General features: G+C 35.4%; 1 protein-coding gene across 13 annotated transcripts in view; it reads right to left on the reverse strand.

Annotated features, from left to right (window-relative positions):
* Nmdar2 (glutamate ionotropic receptor NMDA type subunit 2) overlaps nucleotides 1-26,654 on the reverse strand; it is a 193,770-nt gene that overhangs the window by 85,938 nt on the left and 81,178 nt on the right. For 10 of the 13 annotated variants that reach the window (XR_011173531.1, XM_069116416.1, XM_069116449.1 and 7 more), the window contains exons 3-5: nucleotides 5,946-6,124; nucleotides 3,859-4,273; nucleotides 190-376 (exon numbers count right to left, since the gene is read on the reverse strand). Coding sequence is in view for 12 of the 13 variants with exons in the window: in XM_069116416.1 (XP_068972517.1) it covers nucleotides 190-376; nucleotides 3,859-4,273; nucleotides 5,946-6,124 (781 nt within the window). In the remaining variant the exon portion in view is untranslated. Of the gene's footprint in view, nucleotides 1-189; nucleotides 377-3,858; nucleotides 4,274-5,945; nucleotides 6,125-21,501; nucleotides 22,578-26,654 lie in introns of all 13 variants that reach the window. The other 3 variants (XM_069116438.1, XM_069116472.1, XM_069116465.1) reach the window with 1 other exon arrangement.

The raw sequence follows: 26,654 nt of genomic DNA on the forward strand, positions 1-26,654 counted from the left end.
CATAACTGTGCAGATATAATACCGAGAGAATATAAAAATCGAAATAGAAATATAAATATAATATTAGCGAGCTCTTAAAAGATTATAATCACGATTATAATCAGATTATAATCCTTTCCTACGATCATATTCCGTACACCGTATTTCGTGTACGGAACCTAAAAATGTTGGATTAAAAGCAGCGCTTACTTGAAAAACAGATCCCCAGCGTTCCAGTGAGATTCGCCGTAGCTTCCCTCGCAGCTGAGCTGAGTGTTCAGACTGAAATGACTGTTTGCCTGACTGTTCAAGAAATCCTCGGCGCCGTACGCGTAAACTTTCACCGCGGTCGTGATTTCGCTGACCAGACGTTCCGTGCTCGTATCAAAATGTACTCCTGAAAAAGATAGACCAAAACGGTAAGTCGTAAAAACTCTGGAATTACATGTTTAAAAAAGATGATTTCTAATTAAATGAAAATACAGTCTGTATTTTATATAATTTAAATCATAGCGCATTTAGAACTTGATTAATAAGCGAAATTTGAGTTCGTCAAAACTGTTTTTAAGAGGGAAACGAGGAGTAAATAACGTTAGTTGATAGACAGGCTTCGTTCGAATGGATTTAATTAAATTCTCTTCGATACAGCTTGCTGTCCTCGAACGATTGCTAAAATGGAAGACACGCTGATCGACAGGAACGCGAGTGCTCGGTTGTCACAGCCGAAGCATATTCGTTGGACGCTTGGTATCTGGGAATTTTTTTCTTTCATTTTGCTTCTTAAATCACTGAATAACAAATGAGCGATTGATAATTTATCGCGTGAAAGAAGGTTATATTATATATAGTTATTGATTGTAACAGGCGACAGCGTCAGTAGTTAAACTCGAATCAATCAGTGTCAGACACAGTTTAATTATCACAGTTTAGAGAATGCGTGTGGAGAAAAATACGCATATAGTACTACGAGAAGTTATAGTATAGTCTCTATTGTGTCATAGATGGAATAATCTTGTTCCAAATTCGATTAAAAGCTTTTAGGTCTGAGAACAGCTTATTATTATCTTAAGAAACGAAGCTACAACAAAATTCAATTAAACACTGCAATAGTTTTATGAAATATAACAATTCTTTTAGAAACGATTATACAGAGTGTGCCACTTAAATATTTAAATTTTTGCCATTTCAAGTTATTGAAGTTATTCAATTGCATGGATACGAAAAGTATTTTATGTACAATGTAAATGGTATTGAAAAACGTGTATATACAACACAATATTAGGTGGCTATTTGTATGTGCAGTGGTGTGTACAATTAGGATATCTGTCAATAAATGTATAATAAAAAGTAAATAGAATTTCTATAATTCCACTAAGGAAATCTTCTTATTAAAATCTAATAGCCATTCTTATCGAATATTTGACCGAATATTTTATTTACGTTCTAAAACTAGCGGCATCCGTCCAACACATTTTTTCTTTAAATTTCGAGTGGATGTATGATATATGATATCCCTCTGACAAGACCACGCGAAAATTGAAAATCGATGAGACTGCAGGTACAAATAGAAACCGTTTTCGACTTTTGCGGCTCCCACTCGAGATTGCAGAATATTTGTCAATACCAAAACTTGAATTTTTTGCTGCAGATCTAGCTTTTTCGTTCTTTTCTTTTTCGTATTTCCTGCCTTGTTCGCTGAGCATTCACGTTCGCGTATGCGCGCTCCCATGTGACCAACATCGTTACAGTACCTGCGAAAATATTGAATTCAGAAATCTTTCTGTCACCGGCGCGCCCGTTCAAGAGTCTGGATTTTCGTGAATGATGGAAACGATGTGAATATACGTATCTTCCTCTCGGATTATCCACGAAAAAATAGCCGAGAATAAATCGAGCGTGACGATACGAGAGACGGAGATTTGAGGGAAATTAGAAAGAGGTCGCGTTTCACTTGCAGTAATTTCATTTCGCGAACGTTATTATACCTCACGCGTTCTCGTTTTGAAGCTCACGAAATTACTCGCGAGGGAGAAACGTGTGCAAATTGTTTTGTATTGTCCCAGAGACATGTTGGCGAGAACAGAAGACGTTTCGTGTCGTCTAATAAACAGCTTCACGTTGGATCCTTGGATATCAAGATTTTATAAGGCTTGTACTTAGAGAATGTTAGCATAAAAATTGTAATTGTATCAGGAGAGATCATAAATATTAATATTTCTCCTTTTTAAAAACAGAAATTTAAAAAAAGAAAACGCACACGAAATCATATCTTCAAGTCCTTTAATCGAACTTTCGATGGAAATTTTACGAAGCTCGTAAAAAATTAATTTTTCTTTCCCTTGTTCAATAACTTTAAAATTAATCATTAAAATTAATTTCCCTCTTTTTTCCTTTTACGAAAAACTTTAAAACGTTAAAAATATCTGACGAATTATTATAGAATTTTAGTCACTGTCTAAGCTCCGTAATCGTCATCTGAACGTCAGCATCGATGCCTATAAGAAACTTCTCCGTGTAAAGGATAACGGAAGAGAGTTGCCGTCTGTTAGAATTTTTAGTTGTTAGGATCGAATGGCGATCGATATTTTGAGTGGCCAGTCGTTGAAAAGGAGATTCAACGGGGAGGCGAGAATCACGGAAATCGGAAATTGATGCCTTCCTCGAGATTCTGTCGTGGCTATCCTCTTGGGAGGAATAAATTCATCGAATTCTGTTCTGCAGGAACACGTCGAACGTCATACGCTTCGACAGACCTCTCGATTTCGTAGAGAAGAAGCGCAGATATGACGCTTGCCAATTGAGTTTCCAATACTTAGAGGTAAAGGAGAATTTTTTACTCATTTCTGGCTAAATCTACGTTTCTTCGAATTTTTTCTTCAGGTTGGAAAGTGAATAAAATTAATAAAATAATGTTAATGCCGGTAAATTAATGAAATAATGTTTAATGAAACAAATTTTTAGCCATGTATAATAAATATTTAATCGGTATTCATTGAATTGATTTTGAAAACTGCGTGTGATACAATTTTGACCATCTTTTATTTGTTTAGATGAAATTTTCGCTACGAGGAAATTTTATGCGTAACACAAATATTGTATAAAAAATTGTCTAAGTTTGAGAAAAATACGAATGGATGGTTTCTCGGTCCAATTTCACGTTATGAAATTTATGAAAACATTAAATCCCTTTTCGCTTATTAAAACAACATTAAGATAGAGACATGAAAATAAAAGAATCGTAACAGGAAATTTACTTAAAATTATTGGAATACGTATAATATTATCCTCTCAATACCACGAGAACAAAGAGTGACAACGGAAAGTCAAAGTTTCATATCTCTGCCAAGTAAAGTAAAATACCTCCAATCAGCAAAGTAAAAATATTATGTCAGCTCGCTTTTTTTATAATAAATCTATCTTTTCCCTTATCGAGGAGCTCATTTCTCGAACAAGATCGCTACCTATATTCCGATGCATAATCACGACGCAGACTTCTAATTTATTGGAATTTAAATAAGCTCTACTATATTACCCAATAATTTATGCAACCTAACGTAACTGTTTGCGCAAGCGGAGATTGCATGAATAAATAATTAATTCTTCCACTGAAGAATATATCAAAAGTTACAGATCTAAATGCATATTCAATTTTGATGTTTCATACACACACACAAATACACAATTATTTTATTTATTATTATAATTAAATGTATAAATAAACATTATTATATAATATTTGAATTGAATTGAAAATTTCTGAATGAATTAAGAATGATAATAAATAAATAGACACGTATAAATAAATATTTTCCAGCAATCGTCGATCACCGAAATTCACTAAATACGTAAGACGCCAATTAACCAAACATTTCCACTCACCAAGCATCCCAATTGGAAACTGGCTGGGCGTCTGCAAGTTTTCGATCACGCTCTGCGTTACGACCCACACGTAATTTTCACCGGTGATCTTGTAATCGTGTGCCGCACCTAAGATCGTGATGGCTTCCTCCCTTGTCGAGTAGAGTAACATCACTCTGGACTCGCTGTTTACCAACTCGAGAAGATCTCGTGTATCGGTGACTAGGATCGCGCTCAATATGGTGAACTTGAAAGTATCCTGCATGTCGGAGATCCTTTCACGGACCGCCTGCACGAAATCGTCGTGTCCGGCAATCTGCGATGTGACCACGCTGAATTGATGCCATTTGTACCTCTCGAGGATGCTCAGCATCGCGGCCGTTTGGTGCTCCAACGATGGCGCCAGCTGCAGCTGTAGGTTACTCTGCGAAGCTCTCTGAAAGGTAACAAAAATTCATGTATTTTCAAACGGATCGTTCTAACGTGACATTCTCGTAACAGTATTGAGCTACGATTTAAGTAATTTGACGTTGTATTACGTAAAACCAATTTCGTCTTTTGCATTGAGCTAATCCGTGGATATTTATGTAGCGGCACAGGAGTCGAAGGACGACGCGAGTCGAGAGCGACTCATGCTGTTGTTTTGCCTCAGGACATTGACTCAGCCTTGACGCAGAAATGTAATGATAAACAAACTCCGGGCAAAACAATGTCGCCGCTACATGCAATCGTCGAATGAAAACGAATTCAAATTTCCCGACATCTCTCCGACCGTATAAATAAACGGACGTGATCGCGAACGATACACAGTAGATATAGAGTATCGTAGAGCATCGAACAGTATCGTAGAGTATCTCACGAGTATTTATCGAGTTACGCGACGAGCATTAACGAGTATTTATTCCGCGATTTTATTCTGCGATTTATATTTTGTACTAACGACTCACGTATACTGCTGTACATTAATTTATTATTTTAAATATATTCGACCGTTTCAACAACGAGCAATCTCGTCCTTTAAACCTCACGTACTAATCATCCTGCACGGTTATGCAAAACTTTTAAAACTAATATCGAAGAAATGCAACCTAAGCGGAAATTTGTTTTATATATTAACTATTTTAACGAGTACGTAGTGTTTTAAATAATTTTGCATATTGCGCGCGTTCTGTGTATTTTTACAATTTTAAATTTTTGCATATATACATAAAAATCCGCAGTTTATTATACGTAATTATTCGTATATATAGGTATCTGGTAAGAAATTTCGACGTCATTTTCGATTCAATTTATTCTCCATATTTCTCAACCGTTAAAAGATTTGTTACGTTGCAGGAAGAATTTGCACAATCGTTATCGATGTGCATGATAATTCATTCCAATTTTTTGCTAGAGATTTTATTATTATTATTATTCTAAGATATTATTATAAGCGAGAGTGGAATTCGGACATAAGAATTCGTTAAAGGGTTAATGTTAATTGCGTATAATTATTGCTAATTTCATTAGTAATATATTTTATCAGAAATCTAAATTGCGGCTGTATAATTTATATATTTTTCGAGTTTCAAGACAATTTTCGCATACAACAAAACGTAACTCGTTGTATCTAATTACTAAACTTTGGATGTTTATTTGTGTATTTTTACACGATTTTGTATATTTTGTAGCATTGATCGTGAACGTGCATATTTTTGATAAATATATTCTTAAATCTATATTTTTATAAACGCGATAAACAAAGTGACCTAAATGGAAATTGATTTCACGTATTAAATAATATAACGAATGCTTTATTTTGAGTATTTTATATATTTTTGTCTTTTTTAACTTTCTATAAATGCTTACTAATTACTGTAATGCGTGTCAAAATATTATTTCTAAAAAATGGTCGAAATTATCTTTCTTTCGTGTTACCTTATACGAAGGTAACATTCGTGTTGTCATAATCGTGTTTAGAGAAATCACGAAAGCTTAACATGTTAGAAAGTTTTTATTTCTATTTTGTTTTACAAGGAATTGGAAAATAATTTTTTTCAAAAAGGCTGTGCTTGTTTGTAAAGTTCGCTTGCGCAGATGAGAAAAAAGGAATATTTGGATCAACTCACTCGCTCCAATCCCGAGTTATCTGCATTCCATGCGATCACTGGAATTCCTAAGTAACCGGCCAGCTGCAGAAAGTATTGAGCACTGGCAGTGCTGCGGCCGTACTTCTCGTAGTTCATCAGGTATAAGATAGCGGACACGTTCATCGGCAGAAATTCTTTGCATAGCGAGTCCAGAATTTCTGAAACACAAATAAAATACCATCGACATTAGACATTCTCTTCTTAACGAACAAAAGCATTCGTCAGAACGATACAACATTCTTGTTGAATTATACGTATACATATTTGGAAAATTTTCAGGTATTCTACTAATTATCATTCTAATCACTTTCATATACAGAATATAGAAATTTTTGTATTCGATCACTCTTAGAAATATCTTATGTATATACGCATATATTACACAAAACATTGTTAAATCTCGTCAACACTGTAACGAGACGACTATCTTGATTGTATGGGTAAAATTTGAAGCAGATTTGAAAATGTATATATCGTAGAAATTACAAAATATCTATGAGGAGCATACAGCCAATTCTTCGCTTTATTAATAAGCCACGATATCTAACGAGACCATCTTTGGCATTAGTTATATGTTTAAGACCACTATTTATACTATATATTCATTTTTCACTAAGTGTATGTTTGCAATAAATATCTTGTAACTTCTATACATTTTCTGACTGCTTTCAAATTCTATCATACAGTAATTACAGTAGTTCGTTTCAATGTTAATGAAATTTCAGAAAGTTTTGTACAATTCGCATAATATGTATATTCATAAGCTGTACTAAGTATTCGAATACTTTCATGAGCTAACTTTCGTGTGAATCTTCTCTGACCTACACAATTACTCGTGTACCAAGAAGCTCCATATGTGTCTATAGCCTCACATTCAACAATTTTCACACGTTCAACAATCGTGAACGAAAGTTCCACATTCACAACTGAATCTACACGAAGTGACCTGAAAGTTGCGACTACACGATAAAATAAAAGTAAAATTATATAGGAATTTCCCGCGTGATCGAAGGTACGAAGCTCGTAATCGTGTTTGCGTGATTTATTGGGGGTATAATCGTTCCAGCATAGTATCCTGCGGCTATTGACGCAATTTATCGCAATTGCACACGGATACGAGCAGTGAATGTTTCCTTTCGGGTGGGGTACGCGCGCTTTTACAAATGGATACGATAAACGTTAGGGTCACGAAGGAGCAATGGGGTCGATTACCAGCGCGGAACGCTGTCTCGATCGATCAGCGACGATTAATTTTACAAAAAGCTTACAACTCGATCGATTTGATTACATGCAGGGGAGCAACGCCGGAAAAACCCATTGAGAGAAGAGGAGCAGTTGCAAAGTTTGCGATTGAAAAATTCAGAAGCTGTTGGTTAAACTTTAATCTAGAGATAATAGAAATCGTGAGCTCCTATCCGTTTGGAAACCTTTACTGGAAGCAATAAGACGCATCTGCCGCGTTCGAGATGATAATCCTCGCTTTGTTTTCTTTCTTTTTTCCCTCGATGCTTCGTATTGCCAGCAATTTCATTTCCTCGTTTACAGTTCGCGGTTCATGATCGGTTTGTTCTATTTTTACTGTAAACAAGAGAGCACGGTTGTAATGGGTTATTTTCGCAAGGGCGAAAGATACCGTGGTAGACGAAAATTGATTGATTCACGATGATTCAGGAAAGTTTCTATTGGATTCCGTTCTATAACTTCAGCGAGAATTTATAGTATGCTAGGCTGCAGCTATGTTATTACGAAAGCAATAATGAATCTTTTTCATTCGAGGTAATTTAAATGCAAACAAGTTTGTAGCTGTTTGTAATTATTATTTTATCACTGCATATTAATTTCTATTTTATTTTCAGATCTTATTTTGTAATTTTGTTATTCATTATACCGCATATTAATCTATAATTTCCCTGTAGCACTGTCCACTTTACGAAACACGTATCGTTGTTCAAGCTAATTCAAAATTTTATTTTACAATTCTACCATTCGTCATTGCATTTTTATTTCTAATTCTACAGTATCACTGTCAATTTTTTTCGGACACAACCTATTTTTCGGGCTAGTCGAATAATTCTATTCCCTCGTCACAAGCAAGACATTTATTATCTTCGTTTAGAATCGTGGAATAATTTCAGAGAATATTCGATGGTACGCTTACAGTCCTCTTTCTCGATCGATCCAGTACGCTTTTTAGCGATCGTCGTTACGAAGCAACAACGCAATCGCGGAATCGCGATCATTCGAGTCATGGACACATCCTGACCTGTCCCACAAAACCCTCCGCTTCGTCCCTCGATGCCCGTGTGACCCTGTTTCTCCATGTCCTCGTTCCCATCTCTGTTACATTATTCTTTCCAGTGGTTTCTTAATTTCACTTCTTGCTTACGATCAGGATTCCCGAGGGCGAATCTTATTAAGCCGCGGAAATTTTAATGAAAATTTAAGCTGGCATTTCGTATGCAAGCGGAACGGTGGATGGCATTCAGCGCGATAAAAACTTATGATTCGTTATGACATCTTGTTACGTTCAATATTTTCATCTAGATTGTAACCAATTTAAAGACATATATTGTATCTTTAAATTCTTCCTGCCATTTTGTAAATGTACAGTCACATAGGTAAACTATATTAATAACATATTAATATGTTATTAGCGACTCAGAGTCAGATGGTATCATAAGTTGAGTTTTGTAATATTTGGAGATCTTCTTTCTCTTCGCCTATTAAAAATATATTTGATCGTAATTTTGTTTTTCTACATATATTAGCAATAACTTAAAATTGAATTTAAAAGCTTGGCTAAAATTATAAATTATCCTCTGCGTAATGTTTTTTCTTTCTTTGGATTCCAGCTTTTCACCTCTGCTCATGAAAATATGAATTATTTTCAAAATTCTACAGTTTACACATAATATTTAATGCATTCCCAAATGTGCAACGAAATCTGCGAGCATACGCTCACGCTCACCACAAGCCTCTCTTATTTTCATAAAATTCCTTTAGTATCTTCGTGACGACTACATTCTTCTATAAAATCCAACAAATAAAAATGGAATTCTTCCTTGCAGTTCGCCTCATATCGTCGTTATTTTAACAAGCGCTTGTTACGAAACGATTGCACAAAACTTCGCGTGAGAGACGTACGTGACATATATGAAACAACCTTCCCCGAAATTCCCAACTTCTGCAAAACTTATCTCAATTTCTCTCTGACTGCGAAATTCAACGCGTGCCGGGTAAGTCGATTATTTCGTGTCGTATGTGCGCGCGTACATACGCGCGTGCATACATGCAGTATCGGAATACTTAGGCTGTAGATGTCGCTGCTGGGTACGGCCGCTTTTCTTCTCACTTTTGTATCGTGGAAGAAAAATAGGACTCCTGTCGCCGAGACTCGGACCCGGGTTCCGAACGTTCGTAACCTAAGGCGCTAACCACTGCTTTTTTTTTTTAATGATGTTTATTTAACCAAGGATACAATTTTTGTTACATTTTGGTATTCATAATAAACTGTGAATTTTGGTAATGGTGTGCTAGGCAAAAGTACCGATACGCGACGGTACGACGTAGCCATACTATATTATGTGTCGGTGTTTTACAATTTTTTGTGATTTTAAATCTATTCTTTGGATTTAAGCCGCTGGGGGGCGGAGCTTTTATGTAATTTTGTTCTTGCTTGATTTTTTTTGTCCTGAAACTTGGTCGCAAAACAGGACTTATCGGTAATTTACATGCGCTAACCACTGCGCTGACTTCGTCCGACACTAGTTAGTGTCGAGTGGTGGTATTTGCTATCGAGTGCCGTCACAAATCTTTTTTCCACGATACTACATACATGTGTAGTTGTACACTCTCTTATGAGTGATACTCGCGTGTGGAAACTATAGCGCCACTTATGATTGCTTGTTGAAATTAACAAAATGAAAGGGTGTCTAACGCGATTATTCCACGAACTTCTTTCGTCTCGACTGTTGTTATCAATTATTTTCCGCTAGTTTCTCTTCTGTGTCTTTTTTCTTTCTTCAATATAAATACATATGCGTATAAAATTTCTTCTTATTCTTTGATACATTCTAATATTTAATATATATATACACATAGTGATAAACTCACTATTATAAAGATAACAACGAATATCCGACGTTACGGTCGCATGAACGTATCGGCGAACGTACAAACGCTCCCGCGAAAGAGCATTTGTACCTATTTTGGTTTTATTTTAGTTTCGAGAGAAATAATTTTCAAGAATTTCTCACTTTAATTTGACGTACTTAGTCTAATTTTCTAATTTAAAAAATCACCACAAACGGCGTTCGTCAGATAAACCGATGCTCGTCGCGTGCAATGCGTTACACTTCGTATGAGTTCCCGCGAAAGATTGAGTTTCGATGATTGTCCACATTCAGTCGGCGGTCGCTAACACGAGTCCACCGTACTGACGTATGTATGTATGCTCGGAACGTTTCAACAATAACTGCTATCCAGTCCGTTATGTATGATTGTTTCGCGTTTTGCCATGCGAATGGCAAACATCAACCGGAACAATGCGCGTAATAAATAACCGCTCGTGATCTCCATGCTACTCGGGCGAACGTTCACGCTAACGAATTACCCTGGACGATTTTGTTTGCAAACAAATTAGTATTATTGTTAATTTGATGCGATCAAATGTGTCCCACAAGAGGATTTTATATCATAATAATGTCGTTAATCTCATAATTTATAATGTCACGCTGTTTGCCACTCGTTTAGTGGTTTGTTAAATGGAAAAATTAAAATGGAAATACAATAACGTATGATGATGCGTTTTATTATAATTTCGAATTTCACATGCTTGCCTTTCGTTTACTGTTATATTAATTATTATTAAAATGGGTATGCGGGATATACACGCGCTACGATACACGTTTAATATCGGCGAATCTTTTACGGTTCCCTGGGGTATCAATTCTCTTCTTCTTCTGTATGTCCGTAAAATTTCTGCGAACATTTTTATTGTACAAGCTATGAAAATATAACGAAAATAATGTTGGAGATAGTGGAAGAAAAATATTGTTAAAAGTATTATTAACAGAGACGTATTAGAATATTTATATCAGAGAAGCATCATTATTGTTTACGGTATTATTGATTAAACTTGTTAGGATAAGGGGATAAGGTATAAGCAAACAGAATTCAATTGGGATTTGGGAGATTTACTTTCGCGGTATGATGTATGATTTCCTTTGTAATTTACATAATATAGTAGCCCCGGCGAATAATTTCGCTTTGATCCGTTATTATGGTATTGTTTAGTAAACAATACACGTTACAGCTTCCTATTAGAAATGCATGATCGAAGATGTAATCGACCGTGTACATGGGATAATGCAGTCTTTGATCAGAATTTACCTTCGTCGAACCGCTGCTTCTTAGACTGTCTCCGTATCTAGTTTGTTTGACAAGCATTATTATATGACACGACTAACGAAGCTAATTTTGTGATGGGAAGAGTCGAAGAACGTAACTCGGGATTAATCATCTGGCGAAGAGTATCCAAACATTAAAATCTAAATATTACGCTTTTTATTGCTTATCGGATCACTGGAAAACTTTCAGGCGATACAATATTAAATATTTATGTTGACGAATAAAATGTAACTTTCACGTGAAATATAATACGATCTGCGCTAAAGTATCTTTAATTACTGTAAACGTTACATTTCTGACATTAATATGTGGTATCTCATTGTTTCTTCATAGAGTTAGGAATGAAATTCAAACAATAATCTTATATATACATAGACGTATTCTCTTTGAAAATTTTAATATGTTCCGAACGTTTACATTGTATATGTAAAGATATTTGTGGATAATATTTCCCAGATATATACAACTGGATAATGGAATCTCATTTGCCATGCCATTAACAAAATTTAGTAAACAGCAAATCAAACAATTGCAAATCAAATTATTTCGTCTCCAATAAATATTGTAAATATGTAATTAAAATGGCCGATTAAATTCTCCAAAATGAAGCGCTAAATAACAATACAATTTGTATAACGTGTTCCACGAACATTTCGTTCGTAGGCAGCTACGTAGAAATCCGTATTACTGACACAGCGCTATTAAATTTGTTGGTCGATGACTTGCTCGATCCGATATGATCGTTCGTGCGTAAATTTCACGCTTCCGCCGAGACGGGAAAGGATTCGTAACTGGATTATAAAATAGACCGTGCCAACAAGACGGCTGAAACGAACATTCGCTGAAAAATTTTCACTTCAGTCCTTCCTCAGCTACAATGCAGCACAATACCCGTCGTTTCGAACCAGAAACTCGTATTCTCCCTCGATGGATCGGTCGAGTATTGTTTTTAATTACACGAAGAATTCCACGCTTTACGCGAACCGCAGTATTTAAGCACCGTGAAACTCATTCGAGTCATCGTGTTCTGCCTGCATACAGAATATACGTGCATCGAGTAAATAGCAGAGCGATTCGGTCACGAGACGCGACTGAAGCGGATATTAAGCTCGCGACCAATTAACACGGACGAGTCTGCTTGTATCTGGTGAACGTGGTGTCAATTATAAGCTAGGAAGGTGGTAAAAGTTTTGGGAATCTACGATGACGGAGAAATTAGTTGAACGCGTGTTTAACTCGTTGATTGCCACGCGAATTTTATATTCGCATGATTGCTTACGAAAGTATTCGTACATTTATCATAGAAATCTTTTGAGTATATTGTGCGTATTACGTGAAACATTTTGAAATTTCATTAGCGCTATAACGAAACGTGATTATTACGATTATATTGGAGAAATTTGATTCCAATTTGAAAATACACATATACGTAGAAGTCGCAGAATATTTATCGCAAATGTACATTTAATAAAAGATTAGTACACGGTATGAGCATTTAAATAAATTTACGCTTGTACTAAATGTCTTGAAACTTCCGTATACATTTTCAAAATCACCAAAAATTTTACCAATACGACGATAATAGTTGGATGTAACTACGAAGAAATTTGAAAATGTTTTGTGTAATAAATGTAATGTATGTTACGCGTAATATGTTCATAACAGGTATGGACAAGTGTACGAATATACAATATACATAGTGTTTATCCTGATAGAGCAGTAATAGATTGCAACGTACTACACCATAACATTAAATTTTTGCAAATCGTATTATATTTGCGCATTTTCTTCTGACAATGTTATCTAAGTATTCACATCATTGATAATTTTTTAATGCGTGAGATTTATCCTACTTAAATCATTTCAATAAATTTAGTAACGTGTGTCAGCGATAATCACCGTAATAGTTAACGTGTTAATAGGGAACGACTGGGTCGACACAACGTTCGTCATTTTATCAGCTTTATATATCAGGAATTTTCATTGAAAACTTGTGTTGACCATGACTCGGTCGAATGACATTATTCCACGCTGTAATTAAACGTGATATTCGTTTATCGCGTGCACACCGATTAATGATTTGAACGTTACGACAATATTATTCGATCAATGAGGATCTAGTCTCGTTATTTATCTTTTCGATAATTGCACGGTTTATAATGGAACCATGCGAAATGGCCAGCCAACGAATCAACAATATCGCGGATAAAAGATAACTCAACGTTCGTGAAATCGTGACACGTGACCTGAACATTTTATGGAATTTATAGCAGAATATTATCAGTGAATAATTAATTTTTTGAATTAAACGACAATTCAAATTTGATACATAGTAATTTGATTTTTGAAATAATCGGTTAGTATTATCTTGAATATTCTATCAGTATTAATTGGGTATGTCCTCCAAAGTTGGTTAATCAAATTTTACAAATGAATTTCAATGAAATTTCATTCATGAAGGTGCTCATAATTGTTCATCCATTTTCTCTCATTCCTTTCTCTGCATTTTGCTTCCTCTACATCTCGTAATGTTTTTGTCACACGTCGTTTGATATTAATTTAATACGAACGAATAGAATCGATTACTGTGTTTAACGTTTGGAAAAGGAAATATTCTTAATAATCGATGAATAATTCAAAGACCAAATGGCAAATGAAAACGTCGTTTGCAGCGTTTGCACAGTTTAAACATTAATCGTTAAATTTCTGCTTCTTATTGTTCCACCGACGAACATTAAAGCATAGCTTGATAGGCAAGTAGGTCGTATTTATTACAAAGGTAAATTTATCTTTTAATTCTTTCCATTTACTTTCGTTATTCCATTTCTTTTAGATGCTTTTGCATTTTGCTCATATATATAATATAGTATCAAGGCATAATAAAAAGTAATTACGCGAGTGCTTAAAATGTTATAAAATGTTCCAATATGTAATTAAACAATTAAAAAATTCTTAAAAGTAATTGTAGAAAAAAAATTCAGACAATTTTTCTTGCAACGCGACTATTAAATTAAACGAAGGATGGCATTGGGAAAATTGTAATGTCAGTATGCAATCGTAATTATATGAAATTACTAATATGTTATATTACATAATTGTATGATACCTATATATGTGATCTATATATATATATATTCATTCTAATTGAAGGCTTAGCAAGAGAAACCAAATTTGTTCGTTTGAATCAATTGTTTAGCGTGGAACTCGATGCACAGCTAAGTGATGAGTCTTCGAAATCAACGCATGTGCGTCTATATCGACAGTATAGTCGCAGGAAAATCAATTAGTGTAATGAACCCAAGGAAAGAGCACGGACACACTGTTACGACAAAAGGGACTGGATGAGATTGAGTTATTAGCGGAATTAGATGGACAATATGTGTCAAACCACTAAATCGGATTTATCATCTTACAGGACCTAGCGAGTCCAAAACTGTTCCCAATAAGACGATTGATAAATAATTTCACAATATCTGTGAAGTTATTTATTTAATATAATTTCATATAGTGGCATTTTAAAGTACGGATAATTCTTTCGTAATCTAACTTGCGATACTTTATCGTCGAACATTTTATTATTCAATAACGTATTTTCAAGAACGGTCCATAATTTCGGTATATTAATATTTTCATAATCGATAGCAAGCATATTATCGGTATGGCATACTTCTAGTAATACTATAAAAAAATTCCAACGATTAAAATGTTATAACTTTTAAGACAGAGAAGTAGAATTTTTCTGAGAGAAACTATGTACGAGTTGCTCGGTTTGTTTATATCATACCGATTATTGTAGCAGCATCTACTGTTAAATGACGAATATGAATTATGTGTCAAGTTTAATATATATTTAGTTAAAGCCGAAAACGGATCGCGTGAAATATTGTCGTCGAATCCAACGTGACATAGAATCACGAAAGTTAAAAATGAGTGAAATTTGAAAGTATTAACTATCAATGAAACTTGAAGGTATATTCGTTTCTAAATTTTAAAGTATAAAGGTACTAATAGAATTCTCGTTCGGGTTTCACCGAGACAATATTTCACTTTGCAAAGAAAGATAAACTGCAAAGAAAAAGAAAGTAACGTAACGAAAATTTGAGCTGACGTTCGAGATCCATCAGACTTGTAAGTATTAATGAAATCTATCAGCGACTTATCGGCGATAGACACATAAATTTAAGTAATACAATTGGTAAATTCGACGTGGATGATTTTACAAAAACGCTTGGAAATGAATTGGAAAATCCTTCCAATGAAAATCAATAAAACGCCGTTTGTTATTGCAGATTAAATATTAATTCGCCTCTGTATTCGCTACAATTAATATCTGTGCAACTTTTCTGTCGAAAGTTAGTCTTTCCACGCAACAATGTCACCGCGAAATAATGGTATTATTCCTTCGCTGATGGAAAGGACATTTTTCCAAGTTTTTATTAAAAATTAAGGTACCATTAGGTCTGTGTCCGGTGATGAGTCTATTAAACTGAATTTTTCGTAGCAATTTTTCCATGGAATTTGGCAATACAATATTCTTAAATTTCTGTCTAACAACAAAAGCCATTTCATTGTAATAATCTAATTACTTCTCTTTAAATACGAAGCTCTCATTAATCGAGTCATTTAGTTTTAGAACGATTCTTTGCATTACGATAGCTTTGCATTAAATTTTACCACCTGATTCTAAGCAATATTCGCTAATATTTCTAAAACTCTCATAGAGTCTCTACAAAATCCCGCGAAAGCTTCTATGGCAGTATAACGTCACGTTTGCTCTCAAAGCAGAAAAGAAGCCTGGAGATTTTAGAAGTACTAGTCGAATATAAACCCACTTCACCAAAGCAAGAGGAAAAAGACTCCTTGAAATCGCGGTGACAGTTTGAGAAAACAACGTGTCCACGATGTTCCTCGAGACGTCATTCACAACGACCGTTTAGCGAAACAGCAAACTATCTCTGGCGCGAATCGTAGTCGCAGAAAGCTATCGCAGCGAGCACGCGTGCCGTAGAAACGAGGAGCACGTACGATACACGGCTCGATGTCACCTTTCTCTGCGAATCCGGAGGCGTTTCGTCTGCATTTTGTCTACTTGCTACTCTGTCACTTTCTAAAGTTAATGCAGTATGATATATCGCTCGTTTGACACAAGACTATTCAACGACATGATCCTCTGTTCCGATTTTAGTTTCAATTTCGCGACTTTATTTGCAAACTTATTTATTTATTTATTACGGACTTTTTAATCAATGTTATGGTATTAGGAATAAACTATGCATTTACCGGTAATTTGAAAGTGCAAAATTGCACGTAACACGAATAAATACGTAAGATATCCATGGTACAGGTACTTTCTACAATATTTGGTCGATGAAACAATTTTCTATCGAAGTAAGTTCTATTTTTCCATTATATTGTCAAAAATATGTATTTGCATAAAAATTCGTTGAAATTTAGAAATTGTCATCTTTAGGTTTTCTTTCAGTTTTTACCATTTTTGAGCTTAAAACTTTCTATACGTATGCATCTCTGTTTGTTCTGCTTCATTTTTGTGTATCTCCAGGAGAAAAGTAATCTTCAAGGTTTTCTGATTTTAATTTTGGCATGCGAAAAGTCACGAAGAATTGAATCAATGGTGCGCACGATTCGCGGCAATAAAAGAAGCTTAATTTGCATCAATTAGCTCTTCCGCTGTGTAACTTATACGGATAAATTGAGAGGTGGTCTGATTTTTAAATTCACAAATGTTGTTTCGTTTATTTCGTTGAACGCTTCTGTGTCGTGTTAGCTGTAAAGGAAGAGAAACGGTTAACGATATAAATATAAACTGAATATGCATGTGAACGTTAATTATTTTTATTAAGACGATGAAAATGATATTTTTCATTTAACTGATTGCTTAAATACGACTGTTTAATTTATGAGTGTTTAAAGTGAGAGCGAGAAAGTTTACGATACAGCAGCGAGGATTACACTCCAAGTATAAGGAATGGTGTTCAAGATACGAAGATTAAAAACTTTGATGTTGCAAACTAAGAATGGAGAGAGCCTTTTTACAAACGTTTACTCTCGTCTTGCGTCTTGAAAGCGTATTTTAAAAACGAAAAGATCTATTAAGGACAGATGTAAGGTTTCTAATAAAAATGAATAAAATCGTAATACTCCAAGATCTTTTAAACTTTCAATTATTTCCAGAAATTGTTATGAATTTGTTTGTCCTGTAAAACGAACATGTAAATTTGCTAAACGGTCTTGCCAACAATTCATTATAAAATCTGGAACGATACGTTTCTCGAAGTAGTTACTTTTCCCACATTTCTATTCTACCTACAACTTTCGTAACTTCCCAACTTCCACATATCATCGATAACCCATAAGAAACAAGAACAGTAGCAGCAATCGGGTTCCAAAAGTACCACAAGGTAACAAATCTAAACTGACGTTAAGATATTCGCCGGGAACGCTGCCAAAATGTTTGAAATATATGTGCGTGCCCCTGAAACCTCGAACAACGATCCATCAAAAGGAAACCGATATAAGAAACGCGACATATCGGTCAAATACTAAATGGCATTGATGTTTCGATCTTTTATTTCACTGTCTACGTATAAACGATCGTTGTTTTATGACTTGTCTTAGGAATTGTCGTAGAATAAAATATCATTTAAATAAAAAATTATTATTAATGCATAAGTAGAATGGATCTATTATTGCCCGGCTAAGGCAAATAGATTGCTCATAGATCAAGCAAGTAGTGTAAGTCAGTCATTCCATCGCACGATATAAAATATCCGTGACAATATCCAATTATTGTTAAACCAAGTAGAATAAACCAATTATTTATTCGGAGAATGGCAAATATCCATCGTACGTAGAACAGATTAACTGTTATTAAACAAAGTACGATAGTCAAATATGACAACGCGAATACAGCATTTGTTCATCGTGAAACAGTGGTTTGTGTGACATAAAGTGAAATCAATCGTATTTGTTCTTCTAATTTTCCACATTATCGACGCTTCTTCTCTTATTATGTTCATCGTTCATTCCCAAACCTAACCCCAATCATTCTAAAGCCCTTGCAAGCTCACAGACATATGTATCACTGACAAATCTCTTTTAGCGGAATATACTGACACATTGCTGACGTAGGTTACGTCAATAGGTTAAGTGCGCAGTAAACAGAATTAATCCACCAACGTGCTGAACGTTGCTACCCATCAAACGTTACGTTGTTATCTCTAAAACGACTAAAATACGAAATATGCACCAAGGAAATAAAAACGTATTGGTCCACTCTAACGTAGATACTCTTATCCACTCTGATAATCAAATGGATAATATAAAGGTTACACGAAGAAAGCTTTTAACCGGAAACCTTTACCAAAAATGAATCGTTCGAATTTTATAAAATCTCAAAGTTATATCTCGGACCGCCCTAATACGACCAATTTATCGCTCTAATATTTCTAGTTTGAAATAAACGAGAGAGTTTCATCGTCCTAATTATTTCACGAGAGAGAATGCGTAAGATAAAGTCGGCTTATCTGTAACAGAATCAAAGAGGAATATTTTTCACTGGAGCATCCATGTTTTCCAGTCACGTTCGCCCTTCATAAGGTAATACAGGCATACCACACACATTTTTACACGTGTGCAGAAGACGAGGTCGTCGCGAATTGGTACGAGCGAACGTTAAGCCGTACATATTGACCGATGTGAAGACTTTTGAAGGAACGAGAACATTAATTTCGGCGTCCTGGCAAAGGAAGAAACAGCGTCCCTTTTTACTACCGCTACGTGGCCACGTGTCGCCAACAGAGGCGATATGAAAGCGGCGATATTGTCCTGCTTTCGAGTTCGTCACACGGAAATATTGCGATTCGCCGAGTTCCACAGAGCAATGAACTCCCTGCGATTTCCGCTTCCTGTTATTTTCATGTCTCAGGCGAATTGGTAACTGAGAGGAGCGGAAGAAGGTGAAATACTGATAGATTATTGGCTTTCGAAAAGTTTTATGCTGAATTATCGTTATTTCTGAAGGTTATAACTGTCGCGTTATATTACGGGTAGAGTAGCTTATTTTGTAGCTTAAAACTCGCAAGTAAACTACAGATATTTACGCAGTTTTATATTTTTATAAACATAATTAAAGAAATAGTTTTCAAATAGGAATTTACTTTGTCTATTAAATATGACACGATTATGTCATAATGAGTGCGTTACTTTGGATATTTCACGTATTTTTACATACTATATGCATTTTACAGATTTTTGAAACCTTAAATTTTCCAAGAATGCATGAACATGTACACGCAATTTACTTATAAATAAGAAATTCATATTAAACAAGTAGAGTGGGTCTATTATTGCTCATCCAAGTAAAATAGATTATTTGTGGATCAAACAAGTAGTACAAGTCAATCATTCCAACGAACGATATTAAATATTCATAGAAAATACAGCAGACCAATTATTGCTAAACTAATTATGCAATAATATATTCGCAGGTCGAATAAAAAGAATAATATCCATCGTGTGTAAAACAGATCAACTATTATTAAGCCAAATAACACAAATTAGTCACGAATCAAAAAAGTAGTACACGTCAGCCATTTGTTAGAAGTATAGTAAATATCCGTCGTAAACAGAACAAGCTAAGGAATTAATACGCGGACAAGGAAAATAAACTAGTCTCGGGTCGTGTAAGTAGTACAAATCAATCATGCGGTATACGTATAGTAAACATCCGTCATTAAACAGACAAGTATCGTAATATAATCCTTAATCAGCGTTAGAAATACGTTACTGTATTAAACTCAATTACGAATATATTGATACGTCAATGATTAATATTATTGAAATTATATATAATTACTACATTTATTATTAGAAGTCTTTTTTAATGTTCCTAAATGAAAAGGATATATAAGTCTGAATTGACAAGATGGTAATACATCGGTAACTATTGTAATAATATTGCATTTAAAATTCGATGTGTTCTATTAGCCAGTAAGTGACAATAAAAAATGTTGATAATAAAATATACTATTCCTTTTCATGTAAAAATACAGAAACCATATTTCTCATACCATATTTTTACATTAAAGTGTATTAAGGCGCTATAAGGAAAATATGGTAAGAGGGCGAAGGGAAAAGGAAAGTACTTTTCGTTTGAAAGCTGCTGGGCACGCTTTCCAACCATGCCCTAGACGTTGAAATAGTAGACGTCGGGTTGGAAGATGTATTTCTACGAAGTTGATGGTTAAGCTGAGAATTGTGGGAATGTGCTGATGTGATCACTTTGTTAGCAAATGTAATTCACAATAAATAGACATCTGTTTGCAAGCTACGAAGCATTTGCTGACATTAAATCAAATATTTCGTGAAGTCGATTTTCAATAAGTTTCTACGAATGGAATACAGTTCCATTCTTGCATATAGTAATCGAGTATTCCATTTTACCAACTGAGATTCAAATTATTAATCAATTATTGTATAAAATAATAGAGGTACTGCTCGAATAACACGATCTATTGGGTTTGTTATTTCAAACTGTGTTGTACGAAACTTGAAACTCGTACAAATATACTGACTATATTCCGCGTCGGAAATAAATAAACATACAAGCGTAAAAACGTGCGAAATTTAGAAAGAAAACCCTTCTTGCACTTCATTAACCTCTATTACAGCTATCACCAGACTGCAGATGTTCATGGTATTTCATCCCTTTATGAATGCGGCTGAAGAAACGGAACCCAAACAGAGACTTGTTCCATCCACTAAATATTCTAACGAGCGCTCTACTTTGGATTTCTTGTATATCTTTGCATAATATGCGCGTTCGGCACATTTATCACCCACGCTTGTAAATTTTCTATAAATGCAAAATATCCCTTATATACTTTAATACTTTACAACATTATTTTTAATATATATATATTCTGCATTTTAATACTTTACTGATTGTGAGCAATTGGCGAATGGCGTTAGTAATAAAAAATGAAAATAAAAATTAAAAATCGCTAAGGATGAAACCATGCGCATCGTGTTACGTTTATCTAACGTGTAATCGTATTAACAGATATCGTGTCATTTAAAAACTTAACTATACTTCTTCCATATATACCTGTAGGACTCGGTGTGAGCGTCATCATGCTCAGTCGAACTGAGTGCTGCGTGAAGTCATACTTATCCAGGAAGCTGGATCCAGAATGCTTGTTCTGTCCCTTCAGCTTGCCGCCTTTGCGCAGGAAGCCAACCGTGCGGTTCACGGCCTTCGTGTACTCGCGCACACCGAAATTAGTGTGCGGCACCACTAATCCGATCGACATTTTCGGTAACGATCCATTGCGCCGCCTGGATGATTCAGGAACTCCGGACTCGCTGATCGTTACCCTCCGGCCGCAATCGCCGGAGATCACGAACGTACCGAGGATCAGAAGGAGTTCGACTCGCATCTTTCCTCCTCGTCTTCCTTCCTCGACCTTGTATTTTTCGTCTGCTCCACGATTCTCCTGCTTCAAGGTCGATTAAGTGTAAAAATTATTTCTAATCGATGGCATTGGAAAGCGAAGTTACGTATCTCGATGATCCAGTCGATACACACGAAGTTTGAGTGTCGAGGAAAGTAGTTCCGTGATTCGTCGATGATTTTGGAAAATATTCACCTTCGACACACAGAAGAATCTTCTTTCTCTTTCCTTCAAATCTTACTTTAACGTCGAAGATAAAATTTCTAGCAATTAGATTACCAACTACTGAATCACTATACCGAGAATCGTGTCGTTTCGAGAATTTTTGAAACTTGTAAAAAATTTTTTCCGTGCTCTTGCCATCGTTCACGGAAGATGAGACGTATTGCAGTGAAATTGGTATCTTCTAGTACACGTAACCGATCAGATTCGATTTGCGTTGCTTCTCGTGCGTCATTCTTCGATATCCGATCGTCTGAACACTGATAGTTCCAAGATTGTCGACGATGCTTCCAGAGTTTCGTCAGTGTATTACATGAAAATTTTTAACAACTATACACTGTAGTAGATTACTATCTAAGCGACAACTCGTTAATATATTTCGATGAAGGAAGACGAAATTTGATTTCACGCTGGCGATTATTATTCGAGATAACAAGAGGAACTCGGGAGTGGCAAACGGATTGCGCTTGCCTTCGTACGGACGAGATAACTAATATTTCGGAAGACACTGAAAAAGAAATTAATTGTTGTACGTAGCTGTTTTATTTTCTGAAAACCGTTGCCTTCTGTCGTTGATGGAGGCTCGAACAGATTGTACATCTTGTACACAGAAGTAAAACGTACGTTTCGGTATCGAATAACGTGCAAACAGCATCGTAGGGAATAACCAAAAACAAAAACAAAACAAAAAAAAATAAAATAGGCCAATAGGCTTCTGGTTTATGCTATCTTCTCTAACTAAACTTGTGTATTTTGGAGTTGCATGAATGGAGGTCGTGATCTACATGGATGTTTTTTTGAGCTTCAGAGGTAAAAATTTATGCGTAACAGGTCACCCAGAAAATGTCTGCAGTTTTAAGCTTCCTTTATTTTGGAACAGCCTGCGTTTACTGGAATGTAGTTATTTTGCTTAGAATATAAAACGGTACATGAGTTGTCAATATTAATTAAATACCTTGGCTGTATTAATATACTTCAATTAGTATACATATATGTATCATTTAACGAAAGTTATTCTCAGATCGAATTAAAAAAATGCCGATTATGGTTGTCTAAAGATTCTTTGATATCCCAACATTGTAACTCCAGTTAACGTCAAGATCGACTATGTTGAAGTAATTACTTCAAGAAAAACTCTACACCTTTTCTTTTGTATACCCGTGACCCGGAGACCGCTGTTACGAGGAGAATAGAATTTAGTGAAATAAAAAATTCTAAATAAGGAGAGGTCCATATTATTGTGCCTTTGAATATAAATTGTGTTTTGGGTTACAAGGTCTAGAAACAGAAGAGCTCTGAGTAGATTTCTATTGCTGTTTCTTGCAGCCTTCGGCTAGAACTACAAGGTTAACCTTTTTGGTAATGTTCTTTGCTATAAATATATGAGCGTGCTCGCTATCGCTTCTATTGTATTGTAACACTATAAGAATGAGGATCTGGATCAGCATACATTATACTTATACCTTTACTTATTTCAATATATTTTTCTACTACAAATTCATCCACTCGTTCTTCTATCAGTCAACCTCAACAGACAAAACGAATTATTGGCACTCAAGATTAGCATGATTGGCACGAAGAAGAAATAGAATCGTCGAAGTCGTTTCAAATCTATTTAAAATCGGGAGCCATTATTGAGATCATGTGTACTCGATATAATTCAAAGAATACAGAAGGTAATTAAAACCGTGACATCGACGCTAAAAATGACCATCGTCAAATGATCATCAAGACAGCGGGATTATTTAAACACGCGCGTCGTGTGAGTAATGAAATTTCTAGATCGAAGATTCGTCAAACATAATTGATCTTTTACATGGCTGATTCTGTATGACAAAATCCACGTGGTAATTCAGCATACAATGACGCCATACGATATTTGTTCCATTACAGAAGACTAATCGAGAAAGAAAGCCATTCGTATCGTCGCTAAAATTGCGAAAACGCAAGAAGGTGTCTCCTGGTAACAAAGTAGCGATTTCAAATCGAGAGAAACTCATTATGAGAGATCACCGGAAAGTTTTGGCGGTACAATCGAGCACAGCCCCCGACCCTCCCCCCGCGGAACACCGATAAGATTGGCTGGAAGTAATTACGGGGTCCTCAATTAAGCCGACGCCCGATAATTTCGTGCGAGGATCTGGAGCGTCAGAATCACAACGAAGCTAATTATTGAGATTTTCGTCAGGTCGGCTGACAGGGACCGTTGCCCCGTGTAATTCCACGTTAATTGGTAATTACGGAAACCTATCAAGCTCCGGCACTTTCAACCGCTCTTGTCGTCCCTTGTTTTCGTCCTCTTACAACCCCGGGCATTCGTTTCGCCCATTCGATTGCCTGTCTTCGCAGTAAACTACTCGTCGCGATCACGTATTCAACTTTCAAACGTTCCTTTCCAGAAAGAGTTGAATTGTACTTTTCGTAGATGCCGAGAGATTCACCGATAGGAAAAGGGACGATTTTCCTTCTCATTTACTCGAAGAATATTATCGTGCGTTTTCCAGCCATCTTCAGATGAATTTTGTAAATTTGAATGCGTTAGAGAATGACGGTACGTAGTAGGATAATCGTTTACTAGCAGAATTATTTATAAACGTTGCGTAAATGCAGATACTAGAATGGCATAAAATAAATAAAATAAAATAAAATCGATGGTTAACAGGAGATCGTTATAATAGAGAGTTTCTTTTACATTCGGTAATTGTACGAGATAATTTAATTAAGGGATTTCATCGTTTTGACGAAGCAGTTATAATTATGATTCTTTTGTGTATTCATTGTCCACCTGCAATTGCCTGATTTAATTTAATTAGCGTTTAATCCAATTCTATTATTTCTCTCGATTGTTTTCGTATGTCATATATCATATAGTTGATGTCAGATTGTAAAGAAGATAAAGATAGGAAGAAACCGAGATTTCAATTCGATAGTTTCTTATCACAAACTAACTATAAACACACTGGATTGGAATAGAAAACCATATTTAAATAGATACACAAAAACCTCTCAGTAGTAATAATAAATATCGTAACAACAAAGAATCATGAATCGCGACTATTATCTCACGTTGATCGATCACTGTTCCGCTACTGCAAACTCCGAAAGAAAACATGGCAATTTATGTACAACAATTTTCAAACGTGAAGAGCTATCACACGTAAAACTATTTCAATTTATGGAACGACTTGTCCCCCTTGTCGATGGAAATCTTTCCATAGTGACATCGTGAAACCATAGATAGTCCGTTCCTCTTCGTTCGAGCGGTAAATGTAACTATGGTACATCGACGATGCCAGTCACGTGGAAAATTTACATGCACCATCGGTATACCGAAAGCCACTTCGTTTCTCTAAGAAAAGTTCTAACCTGTTTACCGGAGAGGTTAAATTTGCTTTCGAAATTTCTATCGAGGCGAGAATGCCCACGTTTTCTTTTCCTTTTTTCTTTTTCTTTTTGTAGTACATTTAATTTTCTATTGCACGCTGCCTCTAATGGATTCACTGTAATCGTGTCTTCACAAGAGGGTGCGAATAGAACTTCGGTTAATTACGCAAGTGTAACGTTTCAGTGAATTGGATTCTTCGTTAACGCTATTACCAGAGTTGAGATGAGATACTAGGTCTGTTGAAAGTATGTGTATATAAAAATTCAAGTTTTTCTCGTCGGATGTAATCTTCGCGGAAGAAGCATGGGATAGTTGGGTGAAAAGTTAAGTAGTTGCTATAAAGTGATTATAGATCAGTGCTTAACTTCCGTTGCTCTCTCTCTCTACTTCTGCCGTAATATAATCTTAAAGAAAAAAAAAAAAAAAAAAAGAAGAAGAAGATACGGTCGAAGGAACTTGTTATTATCCTTTCGGATTACGAAGCTTGACGCTTGTCGTTAACGTTGTCGTTATCCTGCAGGATAACCGAACCTGCGTATCGTTATAAAATGCGCACCGTCATCGCTGTAGCTATATTCAATCGCCGGTTTAACGATTACACTCTAAATGATAGTCGATATTTTTTACTGAATTTGGTTAATAGTAGATGATATAAATTTGACGAAATATTATTATATTTGAATGTGGTTTTTGTGTGAAGTTTCTCGGATAATTAACGTCTTTGAATCGTGTCACTGGAAAAGTAAATAATTAACGTTTATTTAGCGAGTATTTCTTTTATTCGGAACATAATCTAACCATCTACCCTAATAATCCAATCGATTAACGTTAAAAGACGAAAGTTCCTCCTTCAAATATTTACCCTTATCTGTAGAAATTAATCTCTACCACCGATACTGATATAAACACGAATACCAATTACAAGCGCAATATAAACATAGCTTCCTACCATTATCGTTCATCAGCGAATGCAAACTCTGCTCTTAACACGATGCTCGTCTCTGCGAATGTTCATAATCAAACAAACGCGATGAGATTCTGGCCGGAAATATTCCCATTCAGGAATTCCTATAACACAACAGGATAGTAGAAAGTTGTATAAAACAAATATGTACCGTAAATGAAGATTGTACGTAACTGTGTCGAGTTGATTTTAGTTTACAAGCGAGAAACTAGCGTTAACGCGACGAGCCTCCGATA

Source organism: Bombus flavifrons, chromosome 1 (genome assembly GCF_040668555.2).
Source record: "Bombus flavifrons isolate JBK064 chromosome 1, iyBomFlav1_principal, whole genome shotgun sequence".
Classification (NCBI taxonomy): Eukaryota; Metazoa; Arthropoda; class Insecta; order Hymenoptera; family Apidae; genus Bombus; species Bombus flavifrons.